The sequence below is a fragment of the Physcomitrium patens genome, chromosome 17 (assembly GCF_059467195.1).
Source record: "Physcomitrium patens ecotype Gransden chromosome 17, ASM5946719v1, whole genome shotgun sequence".
Lineage (NCBI taxonomy): Eukaryota > Viridiplantae > Streptophyta > Bryopsida > Funariales > Funariaceae > Physcomitrium > Physcomitrium patens.
Window position 1 is genome coordinate 14,705,310 of NC_143426.1, and position 19,192 is coordinate 14,724,501.

The 19,192-nt window shown below is 40.8% G+C and overlaps 3 protein-coding genes across 9 annotated transcripts; 1 reads left to right on the plus strand and 2 right to left on the minus strand.

Annotated features, from left to right (window-relative positions):
- Positions 1-776: 776 nt before the first annotated feature.
- On the minus strand, positions 777-5,696 carry LOC112294526 (protein CNGC15b). 3 transcript variants are annotated; one of them, XM_090243904.1, is made up of 9 exons: positions 5,204-5,692; positions 4,825-4,935; positions 3,744-4,595; positions 3,411-3,629; positions 2,950-3,275; positions 2,576-2,687; positions 2,180-2,416; positions 1,651-2,045; positions 777-1,523 (listed from the first exon to the last, which is right to left on the minus strand). In XM_090243904.1, exons 3-9 carry the CDS (start codon positions 4,359-4,361, stop codon positions 1,232-1,234), a joined length of 2,199 nt encoding a protein of 732 aa, XP_090100030.1. In that variant the 5' UTR covers positions 4,362-4,595; positions 4,825-4,935; positions 5,204-5,692; the 3' UTR covers positions 777-1,231. The 3 variants fall into 3 exon arrangements, with proteins under 3 accessions (XP_090100030.1, XP_090100031.1, XP_024400828.1); XM_090243905.1 differs by having other exon boundaries at positions 4,825-4,923; positions 5,204-5,620; XM_024545060.3 differs by lacking the exon at positions 4,825-4,935 and having other exon boundaries at positions 5,204-5,696.
- Positions 5,697-8,258: 2,562 nt separating this feature from the next.
- Positions 8,259-11,376, minus strand: LOC112294678 (protein DETOXIFICATION 16). Of its 2 annotated transcripts, none has more exons than XM_024545403.3 (2): positions 11,010-11,376; positions 8,259-10,633 (listed from the first exon to the last, which is right to left on the minus strand). In XM_024545403.3, exon 2 carries the CDS (start codon positions 10,585-10,587, stop codon positions 8,986-8,988), a length of 1,602 nt encoding a protein of 533 aa, XP_024401171.1. In that variant the 5' UTR covers positions 10,588-10,633; positions 11,010-11,376; the 3' UTR covers positions 8,259-8,985. The 2 variants fall into 2 exon arrangements, with proteins under 2 accessions (XP_024401171.1, XP_024401173.1); XM_024545405.3 differs by lacking the exon at positions 11,010-11,376 and adding an exon at positions 10,779-10,944.
- Positions 11,377-13,934: 2,558 nt separating this feature from the next.
- Positions 13,935-16,849, plus strand: LOC112294682 (uncharacterized). Of its 4 annotated transcripts, none has more exons than XM_024545412.3 (2): positions 13,935-14,095; positions 14,405-16,849. In XM_024545412.3, exon 2 carries the CDS (start codon positions 14,477-14,479, stop codon positions 16,085-16,087), a length of 1,611 nt encoding a protein of 536 aa, XP_024401180.1. In that variant the 5' UTR covers positions 13,935-14,095; positions 14,405-14,476; the 3' UTR covers positions 16,088-16,849. The 4 variants fall into 4 exon arrangements, with proteins under 4 accessions (XP_024401180.1, XP_024401182.1, XP_024401183.1 ...); XM_024545414.3 differs by having other exon boundaries at positions 13,937-14,095; positions 14,388-16,849; XM_024545415.3 differs by having other exon boundaries at positions 13,940-14,217.
- Positions 16,850-19,192: the final 2,343 nt, after the last annotated feature.

The window sequence follows — 19,192 nt, forward strand, 5'->3', positions numbered from 1 at the left end:
TCAAAAAAAAATCATACTTCTGTCTTTAAAAAAATATATAATGTTTAATCTAAGATTTTTTTTAAATCACAACCACTATAATAAAGAAGAAAATAAAGTATAATTTTACAAAACATACATATGTGTGTATATATATTTTCGTATAAATAAAAAGTTAGTACTCCCCTGATACAAAAACTCAAACGGTAAAGCAAATTTAGAAATAAATGGCAAAACAATGAATATATTATAATAGACATTTTTTTCACACAAGTTTAAGAACATATCTCGTGTTTTCATGTCCAATATGTGTTCAAAAAAACCAAATGATGAAAGACCCTACCAATCATCAAGATATGACAGTGTCTGTTTAGGTACATAATTGTGGTTATTTCTAAAGGGAAACATTAAAATTTCATTTACTAGTTAGAAAGCCATACAGACGTTCATTGGTCAAATGATAGACCTTAGCAACTGTGTAAAGTATGAATACAACTGCGCGGTTTTAAGAATTGGACGAGTGAACTGCAAGTGACACCAACCTTTTGCTACATTGGCCTTGTCGGTAGAGGCACTTGACCGACAAAAACAGCCCGAGACGGTGTTCCTCGTCATTTCTGGACTTTATCCCGAACAAGGTTGTGCCAAAGATGAGGTTTTTCAGAGAGTAGTTAAGCCACATTTCCCCATGTACACTAGTCGATAACCCACGAGCCGCTGTCGGTTGCGGGAACACCAATGACCCATCTCACCGAAACAATCAAGAACTATTCTAAAGGAAGCAGAAGCTCGGCGAATCTCCAAAAGAATTGCCACGCCTCGCTTCGAGGACCGGCACTGTGGGGATGGTGATAGTAATAAAAGAAAATGGCGGGCGCCAGCCCTATACAATTTCTAGATAAGCTTTGTTCTAGTTTATACGGAGTAAGCATTCTCTCCCTGGCATTGCTATTGGTACACACAAGGCAACTCCCTTGGTCTTCTGGCCAACTAGAAACAGTGACGAGCCTTGCAGGACACAAAGAAAAACGACATCTAGACTTCAATTCCACGCATAACCGTGAGCTCAGAGAATCACAAGATTGATGAGATGAAACCTTCGCCACACACACAATCTCGGAGGCCTGATACAACTGACATTGATCGAGTGTAGCTTTTGTTCAAGGGACTAGCAGAAGAGGATCCTGTGGAGCCAGAGAGCCACGCAGAATCGGGTGCTGTAAGAACAGTGACAATACGCAAATCAAGCCGTTCAATTGTCTTGGGAAAAGTCTGGCTCCGAAGGCTTGGGGATGTTGGAGATTCGCGCAAGCTCTGCAGCGTGCATGCTTCGAAGCCGTTGCACTCCGCGCATGGCATTCTTCGCGAACCTCCCGGCGAGGATCGTCGCCCCCAGACTGATCCTGTCTGTGGGTTCCCCTTGCAGGGACAAGTATTGATCCTCCTCTTTGCGACGAAGCTCCGCCAACCGTCGCCGTTGGTATCTTCGCCACGCCGCTTGGATGAAGCAGGCTCCCCATGTACGCCAGTGATTAGAATAATACCTGAAAAAGGCACAATTGAAAGACTTACTGTCGAGTATTTAAGCAACATGTGTCAACATCGGGCAGCCACATCAATGTTAGCATGTTACGGTCAAAGGTGGTACGGTTTAGGGTGCGAAACACAAACCTGAAAGTGTGTTGCAGTTGTTTGCTGTGAAGTCGTCGGAACTGGCTGGCAATAAACTTCAAGTCATCTGAAGACAAAGAGAAAGCTTCTACCTCCTTCAATGCCTTCACGCTGGACGTGGAGGTTGGGAGATGACTTTGGGGTTTGGGATCCAAAGCCCAGGTGAGTAGCTCTTCACCACAGAAATCTCCACTAGAGAGGACTGCTTTGTTGTAAAATCCAGTTCGGCCTCCGTTCGTAGTCTCACTTTTCAGTTCACCACGAATAACGAAAAACATTTCGTTGACTGGATCGCCCTCTCGGAGGATGTGTGTGCCCTCGGTACAAAGTGCGGGCCTCAGGCGCTCGCACATAGCGTCGAGCAAACTCTCGTCCATCTGATCACAGAATGGCACCTACAACACGAGGGGAAAAGAAGCCTTCGGATTAATAACAAACAGATATCCACAGCTTCAAACGACAAGACAGTTTTTCGTATACACTCATACGAGATGGAAATCGACAACCAGAGCAACTTAATCCAACTTACATTGCGAACAAGTCGCAAACAGAGATGACGTTTGATGTCTCGACGTAAGTCAGAGGGGAGACTCTGCACAAGCGTTTCTTCGTCCACTCCCCGAGTGGCCACCCACTTGTACTGATCATAGCGACGGACCCTCTGCACTATATCATGGGGAAGATTGCGATGACGCATCCATTGCTCAGTATCTCGACGTTTCACTCGCATTTCCTCCAGCCTAAGTGTCAACGATTGCAAGTATGTCTGAAAATTCCGACACCATTTTTATAGTTACACTCTGATGCCCGAAGCTCAAAATTGGTTGAAATTGGTCCACAAAATGAAGTGAAATCTGTCCTCAAGAAGAAATAATAACATGATGAACACTCTACATGCTCCAAAAGGATAGAGAGAGGAACTCACCTGCATGTTGCCGATCAAGAAGGCAAATAGGAACAAGCCGACGATGATAATTATTATGGTAAAGATGATTTCCCCTACAAATGTACTCACGTTCAAGGTCTGGGACAACGAACTGCAAAGAAAATATCGTCCCACGCGTCACCCCATGCGTCATCCCACATGAATAATAACGTACTAACCTAGATTTTCGAATCAACACGAAGGGGTCCTTGCAAGTTTTGCTTGCTGTGAGCTAAAACTACTGACCTAGAGAAAATGGAGTGAACTAATTCAATCTTGCTAAGCAGGAGACTCTTCGAAGCATGCTGTCTGTTTGATTGGTTTCGAAATAAGCTGAGCAGGGAAAGCCAAATCAAGGAAAAGAATGAACATACCTAAGAGCTAGCAAGCCCTGCCACAAGCAGAAGAAATAGGTCTGGGAAAAAGCAAGGTCGCTTGACGAGATAGTATTGCTTATGGCATTGTTGTAGATCCCATAATTGAACGTGTCTGCACCCATAGGCACTGCAATGTAATTGCAAAATACGTTCGAATCAGTGGTGAAGTTTCCATACCAAGCATTCACTGCCGCGCCTTGCCAGGCGCAATCAAAAATTTCTCTGCGACACAAAGCCTTGTCGGGCGCATTGCGAAGGCACACATCAGTCCAACAGGTATCTTGCCGCTCCACGGATAGCAGGTACCAAGTTGCTCCTAGGATCTACAAAATTCAAGGGCCCACAGATGCCAGGGATTAGTAATGTTGCAGTGAATTCAAACATTTTTTGCCGCCGGCGACATTACATGGCAGGAAACACGCGCTGATGCATCAAGGTTCCTATGGTAAGGATTTTACGTGGCTTGCGAGCATGTACAAAATCAAGTTGAATGCCGCCCCAGCCCACGCAGTCTCCAGAAGCACGCCAGTGGAGTTGATCATTTTCGACAGAAGAGGGAAGATACGCAACATACGAGGCACGTACTGAAACACCACAATGTACCGCAAAGCATCTTTTGTATTTATGTTCAGCGAAGTAACACCATCCACGTGTGGAACCACGAGCCAAATAACAACCTGCGATAGCACCATCACACTGGTCAATGACCCACTGTCGCAAATGGTAAAACTCAGTTACGGGTGAAAATTAAAAGTGGCACATGTAAACCAGAGAAAGTACAGGAGACTGACCTGAGGAATTGGCAACACTGCAACAAAGTCGATCCAAAAATCGAATTTCAAATACCGGATGGCAATTTCCCGGGGATCGGTCACAAGTTCCCCACGTCCAAACACGCGAGTTGAGGGTCGAACAAACGCCGTTCGGAAACGGAGCACCATATGAACCACGTAGAAAAAATCTGAGATGGTTCGGAAGACAGTTACCGACGCTTGCAGGTCTCTAGATATCCTGATGCAACTATTACTGTAGTCCACCTTGGGGAGGTAAAAGAAGAGAGGATCAACGAAGATGGCCACCAAACAAGAGACAAGGAAGAACGTGTTCCATTTGTATAACGAAGGGCTTGAAGGGTCCAAGGTTTTCCACTGCAAATCTTTGGGCATGTCCTCATCATATTCCTGAGACGAGCTCTTGAACTTCAAAGACTGGCCTAGCTTGAAGAATCCCTTCGAGCTTCGCTGCCAACCTCGTCGCCCTGTCGCCACACCGGAGCTGTCAACGCTAAACGATGATCGAAGTGGCGTCTTGGGATCCGAACCCATAGATACTTGAGATTCTAATGGCCGAAACCTCACGAACTTCTTAGCCTCCCCGTTCATGGCGACTACCTTAGAGCTGCCAAGCATGAACACCCTTGCAGTGCAAAAGTTCCAGCTTGAAGCCGCGGTATCCTGGTTAAGCTGCAAAGACACTACCTCCGCTGTACTTCCATAGCATCTGACCCGTTAACCCCCATGAATCCCAGGTTGACATAGCTCTCAACCGACCAAATACGCTATTGCTCTTCCGCAACCCAGTTTTCAGGCCTCCCTAGAAGCGCATACGCCTTGAAAAGTACACGGAATGTTCAGATACAAGCTCTGCGTACACGAAACGAATAACAGGCAACAGCCTGCATCAGTCAAATATTGAATCGTTCAAAACACGGGACAGCATTGAAATCCATTCTATTCCCAGAACTGCTCCTGACACACAAGGGGGAAGATAGCAAGTCCAAAGTCTTGGATTGAACTCGGATTCACATTCCCTACTCCCAACCTAGAACGCTCACTGTAGACGACAAAAAAGTCGGCACTGGTAGTGGCATACAAAAAATCTTTAACCGAAGTCGCACGCTCGAACCGCAAACCGCAGAAAGAGGTCTAGATTCTTATAATCCCACGAGAGAAATCCATTCCAAGCTCGAAACTGTAGGGCACCCTGACAACAGCCACGAACTTAGCAAGATGTGCGCTTTCTCGTCACGCAGAGAGGTCCACAGTCCAACAAACCGAAGCACCAGACATGGAAGGGATCCGCTAATTGCACAACCATTCTAAACACCCACCACAACCAAGCGGTGAAACGAATCCCGTGGGATCCATTGCGCGCACCATCAAAGCAACGCGCAATCCCGTCGGATAAACCCCTAAGGCACAGCGCAACAGAAACCAAAAACCCAGCCGAAATCTCCCACCCACTTCATTACCTGCACTAACACCGCGACCGCAACTCCACTCCAATCCCCACTTCCCCGCCAGATCGCCGAAAAACAAGCATAACACACTCGGTGACGAATTCCCCGTCGACGCTCCTCCCATCCACCCCACCCCACTCCAAGGGGGTTCTCGATCCTCAAAAGCCTGCCTAACCCTGCTGGCTGCCTGCCTGCCTGGCTGGTCACAATCTCCGTATCCACGCGGACACTGACCTGACAAGCCGGCGGAAACAAGCGACCATCCACGACAACGATGACGACGGCGACTAGAAGAAAAGGCTGGCAACAACCACCATAGCCAGGGGGGGAGGGGTGCAGAACGGAATGAGCGTGGCTCCGAAGCTGCTCCTGCTGCTGCTGTTGATGATGATGATGGCGAGGAGGACGAAGAGGAGGAGAGGCAACGCAACGCCGCAAGGTGACGCCGAGGAGGAGGGAGGGAGGTGTAAGAGGGGGCGTGCGAAATCATTAACGGAGGAAACCAACTTGTCTCCCTCCCTCCCTCTCCCGTCGCTACCTTGCTTTGCCATGCCTGGCCGGCCCCCGGCATCCTCCCCACCCACGCGCTAAATCGGTATTTGGATGAATGAATGAAAGGATGAATGTTGTGGGGTGGTGGATGGGGTGTGGGGGTGGGGCAGTCGCGCGGCCTATTTCTGTTGTGTTGTGTGGGGGGGGGGGGAGATAGTTTCTACGACTTACATCGACTTTCATTCACGTTCATCTTATGTCTGACGTGGTTGAGTTGGTCCATGGAATGGCGCGTCCGTGCTTGAATTAATGGTACATGTTGGAATGGCCTATCACACACCAAGTGTGAATGCGTCCTCGTCGCTTGGTTGCTTGATTGGCTTTGTTTGTTTGTTCGTTTGTGTTCTTTCTGGATCTTTTTCTTTTTCTTTTTCCCTTGACTTTCGGGTGCCCACTCGGAAATGGAATATTCGTTTTACCAGCACGTTGAGATTCTTTGCTGCTGAGGTCTGGAGTGGGCTGCGGACTGGGTGGGTGCTGCTGCGAGGAAGGAGCCGAGATTCATTAGTCTACCCTTTAAAGGCCCCAATCCTGCCTTGAAAAAGTTAAAAGTGATGCAGCAGACTTGGACCACTCAGTTTCATTCATTCTCTACGAGGGGACGATGGACTTCCCGGAATGCAGCAATTTTGGTTGCTTGATAACTTTAAATATATATATATATATATATATATATATGTGTGTGTGTGTGTGTGTGTTTGTTGACAAGCTTAAATTCAGAAGAATAGTTTGTCATCTCTCATGAAGAATTGGTCTTTTCAGATAATTTGGACTTTTATATATATATATTTATAGAAAATAAATAATCAATCAGACAACAACTTGAACAAAACATTGTATACCATATATCATCTTGGTCTAAAGATAGTCTATATTTTCTCCCACTAGCACAAGAAGTAAGCTGAAGACGATAAAAATACATGAAAAATATTGTAAAAAAGCTTTGATTGTTGGTAAGGCATGCGGGATCATAATTTGCCATTAAGCCTTTAAAATTAAACTAGATAGAATCCAGTCAATCTATTGTGGCGTCTTAATAGCTGTTCAATGTATAACAGCAAATAAAACCCCCAATTTATTAACATGTATGTGCCAAATGAGTTGGATGAACAGCACACTTTCAAGACTTGCCTGTGTTCATAAATTAAATCATATCTGAATATTGGATGATGTAAATATAAGTAGCAAACAAATTATATACATACATACATATATAAATATATATAGACGTATATTACTTTTCTCGTGTAGTTATGTCAAACTTGTTGTCAAAGAAGGAATGTTCGACTTGTTATAAGCTTCAAAATGTCTATAATATTAGTCTCAATGATAACTCTTTCAAAACTTCATCATATTCTACTCATAGAACATATGTATTTAAAAGAAATAAAAGTAAGTTTTCACACAAAACAACTCCAATGATACAATTATATTTAAACAGGAGTAAAATGGAAAAGATAAATATTCACATTATCTAACTCATTAAATCGTCCAATTTAGTTTATTGAAATATATATATATATATATATATATATACAGAGAGAGAGAGAGAGACATAGATTTGGAGATAATACAACAAAGAAGTTTACCATAACTAATAGAAACCATCGTTTTTGAATGTAGCCCATAACCCAAAAACTTACACACATTAGATTAATTAACAACCTGTGTAAGGTAAGCATGATTTTTTAAAGTAGACATGAAATTTGTTTAAATGAGATACAAAAAAGTTATCAGTTATACTTCAAAATATGCTATTCATTTGTTGTTAAAATAGGCTTAGTATACTTTTAGGTGTAATAGAAACAATATTAAAAAAATAACTACATCTTTCTCTCTCTCTCGATATATATATATATATACATACATACATATTGGTTTTTGGTTTTACAATGATATATCCTGTCATTGATTTTGGGCTTTATTCAATTGTTCAAAAATAAAGTTATAAAGTGTATAAATAATCATTAACTCATTACTTTGTTAATATCACAACCATCAGCATGCATTATAAAGTCATACTCAATTTCTGTTTCAACAAAATAAAACCTTCGGCAAGTAAGTATTGTTGTCAAATGATAACAATAATAATAATAAAATAATGATTATATTAATAATAATACAAATAATAAAATATCAAGATTTTTCGAATAATTTATTTTAGCTACAAAAAAGACAAGAAAAAAAGAGCTATGAATGAGTTCAGAATTTCTATTTCTCCTTGTTTAAGATCAATTCAACAGCTAAAATATTTGTTTTTTAAAAAATTGTCAACTAAGTTTCAGATGGGCTGTATGTAAATAAACATATAAATACAGTTTACATAGTAAGAATGTAGATGGTGCGAGCATCACTTTACATGCTAATGTCAGATAAACAAAATAACTTATCATGTTTTGTACATTTATAAATAAAGGTTCTTCTTGTAACCATGAATTTAAATTAAGGCAGATTCTTTTTATTATTATTCTCTTCATCCACACCATCCATTAGAAAATAAACCAGAAGACCTCTATATCAGCAAAACCATTCTATTCATTCATAAATGTGTATACATCATTAACAGTAAAATTCCAACACTAACAATATCAGATGAAGACTTCCTCATCCGCAAGTTCCAATAGTGACTTGAATAAGTGCACACATGTATGTGTGTATGTCTATAATAAATATATCCCTATCCCCCATTTGCTACCTCATTTGTGACATTTGAAAACCTCCTCATCTTAAAACAGGTGCAAAATTTTGAAATACACTTCGGTGTAGTCGTTCAAAATTCTCGTTCAAAGTCATTGTAAGAAAATTAAACTCTAGTTCAATGAATGATACAAGACTTGAATGGCATCAACAAGAGAAAGAGAGAGAGAGCACAAGGATCATCAACTGGAATTGTGAAATAACAACAGGTGCAGCAAAACACACATTCGGAGATGCCTCCTCGGACATGTCGGTTCCAACCATGCCAGATGCTGAGCCCCTCTAAATTCAGTACACAATTGTTGCATAGCTTCCAGTGACAACTATCTCACTAAGGAATCTAGCACCGATAAAAACAACAAACAAAAAGAAAAACAACAAAAGAAGAAGCAGAAGAGAAGAAGAAGAAGAAGAAGAAACAAAGATAAAAGTTCGAAAGAAGAGGATGTTGGGCATTCCACAAAATTTCCACCTGCACATGATGTAATCGCTAGGCACCGGAATGCCGGAGTACGTGAGCAGGAGCTGCAGGAAATCATCATCAATCAGGTGGGGTCATCACCATCTCCGTCTTTGAGAAGATGCTGAGCAGAGGCTGCAACGTGTTTCAGCTTATGGTTCGATTGCACGGGAAGCGTGGCAGCAGTGGAGGAATACACTCTCAGCAGCGCATCCTCGGCCTGTTTCTGCCAATTAGTGCAGCAGGTCATGATCGAGAGAGTCAGAGTTTGGGTGATAATGCCGAGGATCATGCCGAACCAGAGACCTCGACCTTTGTAGTTGTACACAAAGGCAAGGATGATAGCCGACGGTAATCCCACAATGTAGTAAGCGCCGAGGTTGGCAGCTGCACCGAAGGCCTGCCACCCACATCCACGAGCCACTCCTGACAGCACTCCTTGGATGGAGTCCATGATGTGCATGAAAGCAAGCAATGGGACACACCGAGCTACATATTCAATAACCTCAGGCTCATTTGTGAATGCTATGCCCCACACGTTCCGTCCCGTGTACAGAATGGTTCCCATCAACAAGCCCTCGGTGACGCCCATGGTGACTGCAATCACCACCGCGCCTTTCGCAGCCTGAGGTCGCCCAGCGCCCAGCTCATTGCCCACACGGGTGCTGGCAGCAGCTCCGATGCCGAACGGAATCATGAAGAGCAGAGCCAGGCTCGTGAGACAGATAGAGAGAGTGGAGGTCTCGAGCTGTGGGTTTACTAGAAGCCCTGAAAGAAGAACAAGCCCCTCGAAGGACCAGTACTCGAGGCAGATCATGACGGCAGATGGGATGGCGAGCTTCACAAAAGTCCAGAGGTCGTTGAATGCTTCCCGAGAGAATGTCGTCCACGTTCTCTTGCAAGTGGAGGAGAATCTCACGTACAAACCCAGGAAGAGGACATTGACCCAAATCGATATTCCGGTCGCAATTGCAGCACCGCGGTATTCCAGCCCGGACTTGAAAATCAGGAAATAACACAAAGGGATGTGTAGAAGTGTAGTGGCGCCGGAGAAAAGTGCCATGGGTACCACGAGACTTTGAGTCTGGAGAAACTTCACCAATGGGTGGAGAGTCGCGATTCCGAACGCGGAGGGCAACATGTACCTCGCGTACACCCCCGCCAGCATGGAGATTTCGGTGTTTTGACCTAAGTAGATGAGCAGAGAGTCCATGTGCCACCAAACCAATGAAACTGGTATACACACCAGGTACAAGACAAACCACGCGCGCTGCATGTAAATGCCGAGCATGTGATACTGTTTAGCTCCGTATGCTTGGCCGCATAGTGTTTCGAGTGCCGAGGCCATGCCAATGATCAAGCTGTTGCCCGTCACGCCAGCGAATGAACTAGCTATCGATGCACTGGCCAGCTCCAGTTCCCCCAAATGCCCCACAAACATGACAGAAACCACAATCAACAAGTACTGCAGGAGTGCCACAAACACCATGGGCCCAGCGATACGAACTTGCTTCTGCACCTCTCCCCATATCCAATCCGGCGTGCAAGAAATGGTCTCGTCGCGTCTGCTGACGGATCTTGTGACGCCATTCGCGAAGATGAATACGTGTTGCTGTTGTTGGGTCGGCGGCTCCGTGACCTGGTTTTGTATCAACGGCTCACGCAACGGGCGATTAGGGTCGTTCATGGCTGAAAATTTTTCAGTTCAACAAACGGATCCTTCGCTGAAAAGTCTGAAACAAACAGGTAGACAAGCACGGCAACGTCAACACACCATTCGTCTCGAACCTGAGCTTGATGTACAGGTGAAGGCACCGGCAATTCATCCCAATTTGCTAAAGAACGAATTGGCGAGAACGAAGGACTCAACACACCCACCCATCTTAAGCAGCACACCAAATTAGCATCTTCCACCAAATTCAACACCACCAAAAACTTCCTCCAAGCTCGGCGAAAACGAAATGCACGTCACACAAACAAGGAAGTAAAAAGAAAGTCTAGAGTAACCGCAACGAACTTAATTATCACACACTAGAGAGAATATTGCCACACCAAAATCTCTGCCGACGAAGCATCCCATGAACTTCGAAATTACAAATAGTAACTTACGCAAAGGTTCGGTTTCAACACACGGACACACAATCTGAGCGTCTCCTTCGGCGGTGAGATCACATTGCTCCACTAACACCAGCACGGGACCAGCACACCCAAGGAAGAGCTTCTTCACATGATCTCGCTCAAACCTAACCACCGAACCAGGATGATGAAGACACAGATTCTTGACAAGAAGACAACAAAAAAAAAAAACAAAAAGGAGGGGACTTTATAGGGGGACTACTCGCAAGGCTGGGGAGCAATGCGGCGGCCCAAAGAAATTCCAGCCGCCGCCTATTTCCACCACGCAGAAGCTTGGGTCGCAAGCCAAACGGAACGCAGGCTCCGACATTGCTTATGGGGCCAGGGAAAGATCAGGCTTTCACCTCTCTTCCTTCCCCTCACGAGTCCACATTATTTCCCCGAACATGCTCCGAAAACCGCCAGTGGCATCTTCCGAATACCTCCAAAAACCCATTAAACTGCAGCCATTCAAATCTCGTCAAAATTCTGCCAACACCATCCAATTCCTCCTCCTCCTCCTCCTCCAATCCCTACATTTGTATATATATATATATATTTTTTTTTTTCTCACTGTTCTGTGTCAGATTTCAGTCGAGACCCACCTTCGTTATTGTCAAGTTTCTAATGAAATTGATTTGTATGGGCTGTGTTAGAATAGGGTGTTTGTGAGTGACACTGTGGAGATGTAGAAATAAAGTTGGTTATGATATATAATATTTTTCATGGGCATTGCTCATGGAAACGCACAAGTTTGGTTTAGATTAGGTGGCTTTAATCCTTTGAAAGGCTTCAATGCATGTGGACATTGTATTGGGGTGAATATTGTGTGTATTGAACAAACGTGCATTGCAGTTTAGACCCAAAAAATCTAAAACAAAATACCAGTTTTAAGATTTTAAGATTCTTTACTCTTACTATACACATTAATATGTGTATTTCATTTCTGAAAGAAGAAAGAAAAAAGAAAAAAGAAAAATATAAGCTGTAAGAAAAAATTGCAATGTAATAGTTTCTACATGACGTTATGAAGATTTTACACAAAACTATATTTTGCACTTAATTGTTGATTTGAGTGTATAAGATAACATTGTATTATTTGAGATAGATGCCAATAATAGTACGATGAACATGCTTTTCATAAAAATGAATTTACCGAATCATTTTCATTAATGTAAGAATTTCTCTATGTTGCTTAAAAAAAAAAAAAAATGCATGACATTGTTGAGTAAATAGCAACTTGAATAAGTGTATTTACAACTCAACAATAACTTTGACCAAGGTGTTATTTAAATTATAGAGTATTTGTTGAAAGTTTGATCAATATTCCTTATATTTCTGTTGGGTAAGGTTTGGTGTATGTGTATATTTATATATTTGTATAAATACGTGCACAACAACAAAATAATTCATACCAAAATCTAAACAAATTATGTTTGAATGTAATGATAAACCACTGATTTACATTAAGGCTATATACCACATTTTTAATTTTTATTCAATTCAACCTCTTTCTATTGTTCTTTACATTTTCAATGTTATTATTGTTGTTAAATTCTTCCTGAAATACCTCTTCTTGTTTGAAAACACACTTAGAATTGTTCTTGAAGTCCTTGTTTCATATGACAAATTTATTCAACTTCTTTACCTTGTTTGTAATTTCTATTCTAGTTAACAACTTTTTAATTTTGGATCCTCTTATCTTCATTCTTAATTCAATTTATTTTTTATTAATACAATATTTGACACTTGCCCATGTCAATTTTTACAAAATACAATATTATAATACAAAGTCACTTTGACATTCCAAAGTAGGAGACAAAACTTTCAAATGTTCATTGAATATTAATTTTATTTTGTCTTGGCACACCAATGCATGCAACTTTTTATGGATCTAAAGAAGAAAAAATGGAAGAATGAGTGTTATCCAAAATGGCTCAAAGCACATTGTCAAGTATTGGTGGATAGATTTGGCAATTGACAACAAATCCTTTAAACATGAGTTTTAGTATATATATATATATATATATATATATAGATATTGTAAATGATATCATAGGGTTTTACAAATTCTTACTTTTGTATTATAGAACATCAATGATTCTTCATTTGATTTTTGCTTCATTGCTTTGTTTTTGTTTTGCTTTATGTTATTTTTTTATTTTTATTTTATTTTTACTATTTTTTCAATTTCTAGAGTATAATTTGAAAAAAGTAATTGCTGCTAGTATTTCATCAAGAAATTAGAAAAATGATGAAAAAAAATAATACAAAAAATTATCAATGAATATTATTTTTCAGATATTTTATTTTTACTTTTTTATGGCATTGTTTGAATATTTGATTTATAAATTTATAATTTCACTTAAAATTACTTTTATGCTACTAAATTCAAGTGCAGACTTCATTTTTATCAAGGTTAAAAATAGATCCATGACAATACATTAAATGCGGAATTCATTGATAATATAAAGTCACTCTAACTTAACTGACGTTGCTTACATCTTTTGCAGCACAACCCCATTTGGAAGAATAAAAAACTCCAAAAAGTTAGCATAAAATTAAAGTAAAAAGTAAGTAAAAATAATTTATAAACATGCACACGCATATGCTACAAAAGAGGGACGAAATATTTCGTCCCTCTTTCAAAAAGGGAAAATATAAACAGAACATGAGAGATAAAAGTTAAAGTTTAGAATGCATTTAAAGTTAATGGAAGAGAGGAAATAGGATGAGAAAGGGATGAGAAAGGATGAGAAAATGGATGAGAGATGGGATGAGAAAGGAATGAGGGAGGAGGGACTGGGAAGGAACGAGGAAGACAACTAGAGAGGGACGAGAGAGGGACGAAAGAGGGACGAAATATTTTCGTCGTCATTGCCGCGACGCGTTCGTCCAGCGGCAGCGCCATCGCCATGGCTATGGCGAGAAGCAGCGAAGCGAGGAGAGGGTGGTGGTGGTGTTGCCCTGAGTAGCGCCAGGCCTCCTCGCCATGAATGCCCTGCTTACACGCCGTCGCTTGGGTCTCGCGGGCGGGACAACGCCTCGGAGTCTGTCGCCTACCGCCCTTCCTGCTTCCAGTGAGCAGCGCCGCAACCGCCTTTTCTCTTCCCTCTTTTGAGTTTGCTGGGAGAATTGCATGACGTGGGAATTGACGAGTGGTCGTTTCGAGGATTGTGTCGTGAATTCTGTCTGTGACATGGTAATGGGTTTGCAGTCTTTTTTGGTGTCCATTCAGTATTTGCGTTTCAGGAATTTTGGGTAGTTTGTTCGTTTTAGGGTTTGGGTTTTGTGGGTTTGTATGATATTTGAGGCCCTTTTTTTTCTTTTTTCTTTTTTCTTCTTTGCTCATCGGGACATTTCCGTGACCAGTTCTCTTCGGGGTGCAGATTAATGTCGGCACCTCTGTTGGAGGTTTAGGAAGGAGTATGGCTTGAACGAGAGACTGAACTAGGGTAACCATGGCGCTGAGCTCAGGCTCACAGATTGTTCTTCCATATTCTCAATCCTCTTCTGGCATCCCATGGGGATGTTTCCTTCCGAGGCATCACGCTCGTCATTCTCAGGCCATTCGGAAGCTGCAATTGCTGCCGGACTTGATTCTGCACGCCTCTTCATGTAGCGTTCGTAGAGGTGGCAAGCAAAGAGCGCTGTCGAAATCAATTAGAGGCAAGAGTGCGGAGAACTCTGCACAGTATGAAGACACTAGAATTGATACTGAAGCCGGGCAAAGCTGGAATTATGCTGCAACTAGGACATATCGAAAAGCCATGGCTTCCTTGAGGGTGACCGGGAACGCCCTCCCGCTGCAAGTGAATGCAGCCTTGGCGGCCGATGGGGGCAGGACTGCTGTGCAAGAGCTGAAGCAGGGTAAAGCTATGCTGGTGATAGAGGCCTACAATCCAGGTCAACTCTCCGAGGGCAGTACAGTCTCCACGAAGTTACAAGCGCCCACACTAGCAGTAATTGAGAGAGCCAAGTTGATGGCGGAGAAGGACGCGCAGTTCTTACGAGGTGGGCGGGCGTTTGCCGTCGCGTTCCAAACTGTGAGACTGTTGAAGCTGTCAAAATTCGAGCTCTGTTTCTACCAACCCGGGACCATGAAAGCCACAGATGGTTATGGGGGAGAAATAGCGGCGTTTTTGGAGGTGTCAGATGCGAGTTGTCTCTCGGAGATAGCGAAGGGTGTTTGTTCATATGCACTGGCCTGTGTTAAGGATAATGCCGAGCAAAGAGCGAAAGTTGAGGGATTTGGTTCGATTCCGTTCCTGAAACGATCTGAGGGGATTAAAACCACTGTTAAAAATTCAACCGTGCAGATCTCCTCTTTCACAGAAGCTGAGGTGTCGGCCCATGTGGAAAGGATAGTTCAAGACAAGAAGTTGGTGGGAACAAGTGTGGGGTTGCGGCGGCATCGATCATGGTGGAATAGACCGCTCGCTACTGAAGCTGTTGTAAAGAGTGGCTTGGACGCCCAACTCGTAGATGAGTTTTTGCCAGCTCACAAACTGCAGTTAAATCTACCTTCCAACAAATTTGAAGCTGTGGGCTTGCAAAAGACGAGCGATACTGTGTGTTCAATTAACCTGACGCACGCGCAGATGATGGATTTGGCAGATGTGTTGGACTTATATAGCGGAGATCCATACACTGGCTCAGGGGAGAGCGTCTCAATGAGCTTAGACATTCCACGACGCTCTTGGGCTAAGGTGGTGCAAACAGTAGCGGTTGGAGCTTTGGCGACTGCAATAGGAGGGGCTTTGCTTGCTGGGTTCTTGTCTTCTAGAAGGGCACGACTCGGTCAAATGGACGCACCTATAGAGTCCATATTTGATATGGCTTTCTCGCAGAAATTGCGGGAAATTGGGAGATCGGATATCGTCGATGAGCAAATGGATTCTGTCAATCAGCAATCCGAAGTTAAAGCTGATCATACTGAAGCCATTGTTAAGGAGACGACTGAAGGTGCTGGCCTTGATGAACAATCTGAACCTGTTATCGAGCAACCTGCTGCCGAACAGGTTTACAAGCCTCCTACGAGAGTGCAATTCAGGACGCGCACCCAGTTCTAAAACGGAGACGAAGGGGAGGGACGAATTACGCCCAACAGGAAAGAATCTAATTCTCATTTCTCAGTCACAACTTCAGCGTTGCAGTCTGTGGTCCATAAATCCTTGATGGTGCTTGAAACAAGTGTGCTTTAATTGTCTACAATGACTGCGCTGCTGTAGCAGGTTCAATTACTCCCTGAAGCATACATCTTACTCCTGTTGGAATGGTGATGCTCTTGAATTCCAGCCCAAGCCAATCAAATTCATCCCTAAAAAACTATCATCACGTTAAGTTTTCCATCCGATTTGAGTCTATTAGGTGAAATCTTAGCATACGAAGCATTTGGTCGGCTGCACAGTTCTCGTTCTAGGGACCAACCAAGACAGTTCTGCGATTCTATGGTATGTGATAGCTGGAAAGTGAATTGTTTCATCCCTCTTCGCTGCAAGTGTTTGGAAATTGAATTTCAAACGGTCTCGTCGCTTTTGTAGTCTATTGTAACGTATCATCCCCATGTTTAGGTTTATGTCAGCTTGCAATTCCCGAGTCAGAACACATTGATCTCAACATCAGGTCCGGCTCTAACAGTAGGTGGATTTCTTTATAACCAGCTGAGCCTGTCTATGTCACGGTGGCGTGTTTGCCGGTGTGACCCCTATTCACGAGATGACTGTGAAGTATCTGGTTTTGTAAGTGGATAGCCTACCAACAAGCTCTCGAAGCATTTTGTGGTTCCTGACTCTACAAACTATGAGAAATTAATCCGATTTTTTTAGAAATCAGTGAAGAATTCCCGTATTCCGTATGTTCAATAACGGTTCACATGGACTCTGGAAGGCTGATGGACTTGTAACGTGGATTGACGTCGTTTCCTGATGGCAAATTTCATAAATCCAAATTAGTTAGGAGGGATTTTGCTAGGGGTTGTGACGAAATTCAGTCCAGACAATGATGAATGAGATGTATCTTTTAGAATGAATTTTCCTATTGTTGGTGTGAAACAATATATTCTCATGTGTAAATTACCATAAAGAGTTTTTGAATGCCTACAAACTGAGAGTTTGGGATTGACATGGAAGTTGAATCAATAAAAGTAGAAACCAAAACCGAAGACATCTGAAGAACAAATGTTGAACGAAGTGTTGGATTCTGGAGAACTTGGAATGATACATAAGCGTAGCTTGGGAATAGGTCTTGCTCCCACATGCTCTTCATCGCCCACAGCCTACCAAAATTCATTTGTGTGATCATGCAGTTCTAAAATCTCCATGTGCGAAATTCCTTAAAAGCACTGAATCCATGACTACCAACCAATGACTTATTTGATATATGCTGACTTAGAATGATCATAATTGAGTAGTGAAATTTAAATCATTTTTTCAACCATGTATTGAAAAAATAAGTAATAACAGCAATCAACAAATGATTTAGAAAAGAAAAGAAAAGGATAAAAGTAAACAAACCTCAACACACGCTATCAATTACAAATAACTTTATATGCTTATGCATTTTATGTATGTATCTTCATACAAATACATCATACATACAGAAATATATAGTTATATTCATGTTTTCAAAATAAAATCTTTAAATGATTTTTTTTTACAAAATTGACTATTCAATTCTCAAAAAATATTTATTATTATATGTGTTCAGAAGTTCACACAATTTTTTAAAAATGTCTTTGATGCTATTTACATATAAACACCTAACTCTTTTGGCCCAGAGAAGATGAAGTTGGATATTTACATGTTCAAGATTTAATACCCATTTGAGATTTGAGAAAAAATACAAAAAAACATGATGTTTGGTTGTAGGAATAGCAATAGAAGCAATAGGAGGAATTACATATATATATATATATATATATATATATATATTTAAAATGAAATAAATAGAACTGGAAATAATACTTGAAAAATAATAGCGTTTTTAAATTTTAGAACTTGGTGACAGGATGAAAACAACATATGTTAGTAAATACCATCACTTAGATTATGGTCTATTTTTCTGAAAAAAAAAAGTCCTAAATCTTTATTAAATTTTTTATTTAAAAAAAACTAAAGAATCAAATGACATTATTTTTTTCCAAAATAATTATACATTGGAAAAGAAATGACAAAAAATGAAAAGGGTACACGAATGATGACATAATTTAAATGATAAGAACAAAATGTGTGCAATATACATCCAAGTGGTAATGCCACTTAGGTTGGTTCTTGCTAATTGACTTGGATAGTTTTTAGGAGCCCTATAAGTAAGTGCTCCAAATCTTGTTCTAAAATTGCTTGTGTAAATTTAAGCAAATTTAGTATCTAAAGAAATGCAATTTTATACATGTCATGAGGATAAGGATTCATTTGTTTGAAATGATAAATCTTTGTGAAATTGGTGGATTGTAATGAAAAGTATTTTTTGGTGGTTGAAAAAATTACACAAAATACTTAAATAAATAGGAAAGTGGATAGAAATGGATAAGCATAGAAATAGAATGTATATGGATCTTTCATTTGTGGAGTATTATCTACATACCTATAAGTTGGGAAAAATTCTAATTATTGGATCATTTGGAAAAGTTAAATTAACAAAATATATTCCAATAGACTACAAAGTGGCCATCAAAATCATTAATTGGTGAAGGTGAAGTTGATGGACATAGAAGAAAAAGATTAGTATTTGACTTTATTTGCTTGGATCTAATTTTAAAAGTTTCCGATATAATCGTATTTATTTGAAAAAAATATATATAAATTTTCTTATTCTTTTAATAGATGTACTTATTAAAATTATTTGAATACTAAAAGATGACATTCTTAAAGTTTTTACTTAATTGTAAAATTTATACATTATTTCTAAAGACCGAATAATTGACCAAACATATTTTATTTTATTTTTTTCTTATTTAAGGTAGCATTTTGTTATTCTCCTTCTTAATACAATATCATAGGCTAAATAAGTATGCATCTTGTACAATCTTAGACTAATTTATTTTTAAATAAATAATTTATAGATTCTATATTGTAGATATATTGGATGTAGTTTTTTTACTTTTATCTAGTATTTTTTATGATATAAAAATAAAAATAAAACTATAATTTTAATCATTTGTATATATATATATATAT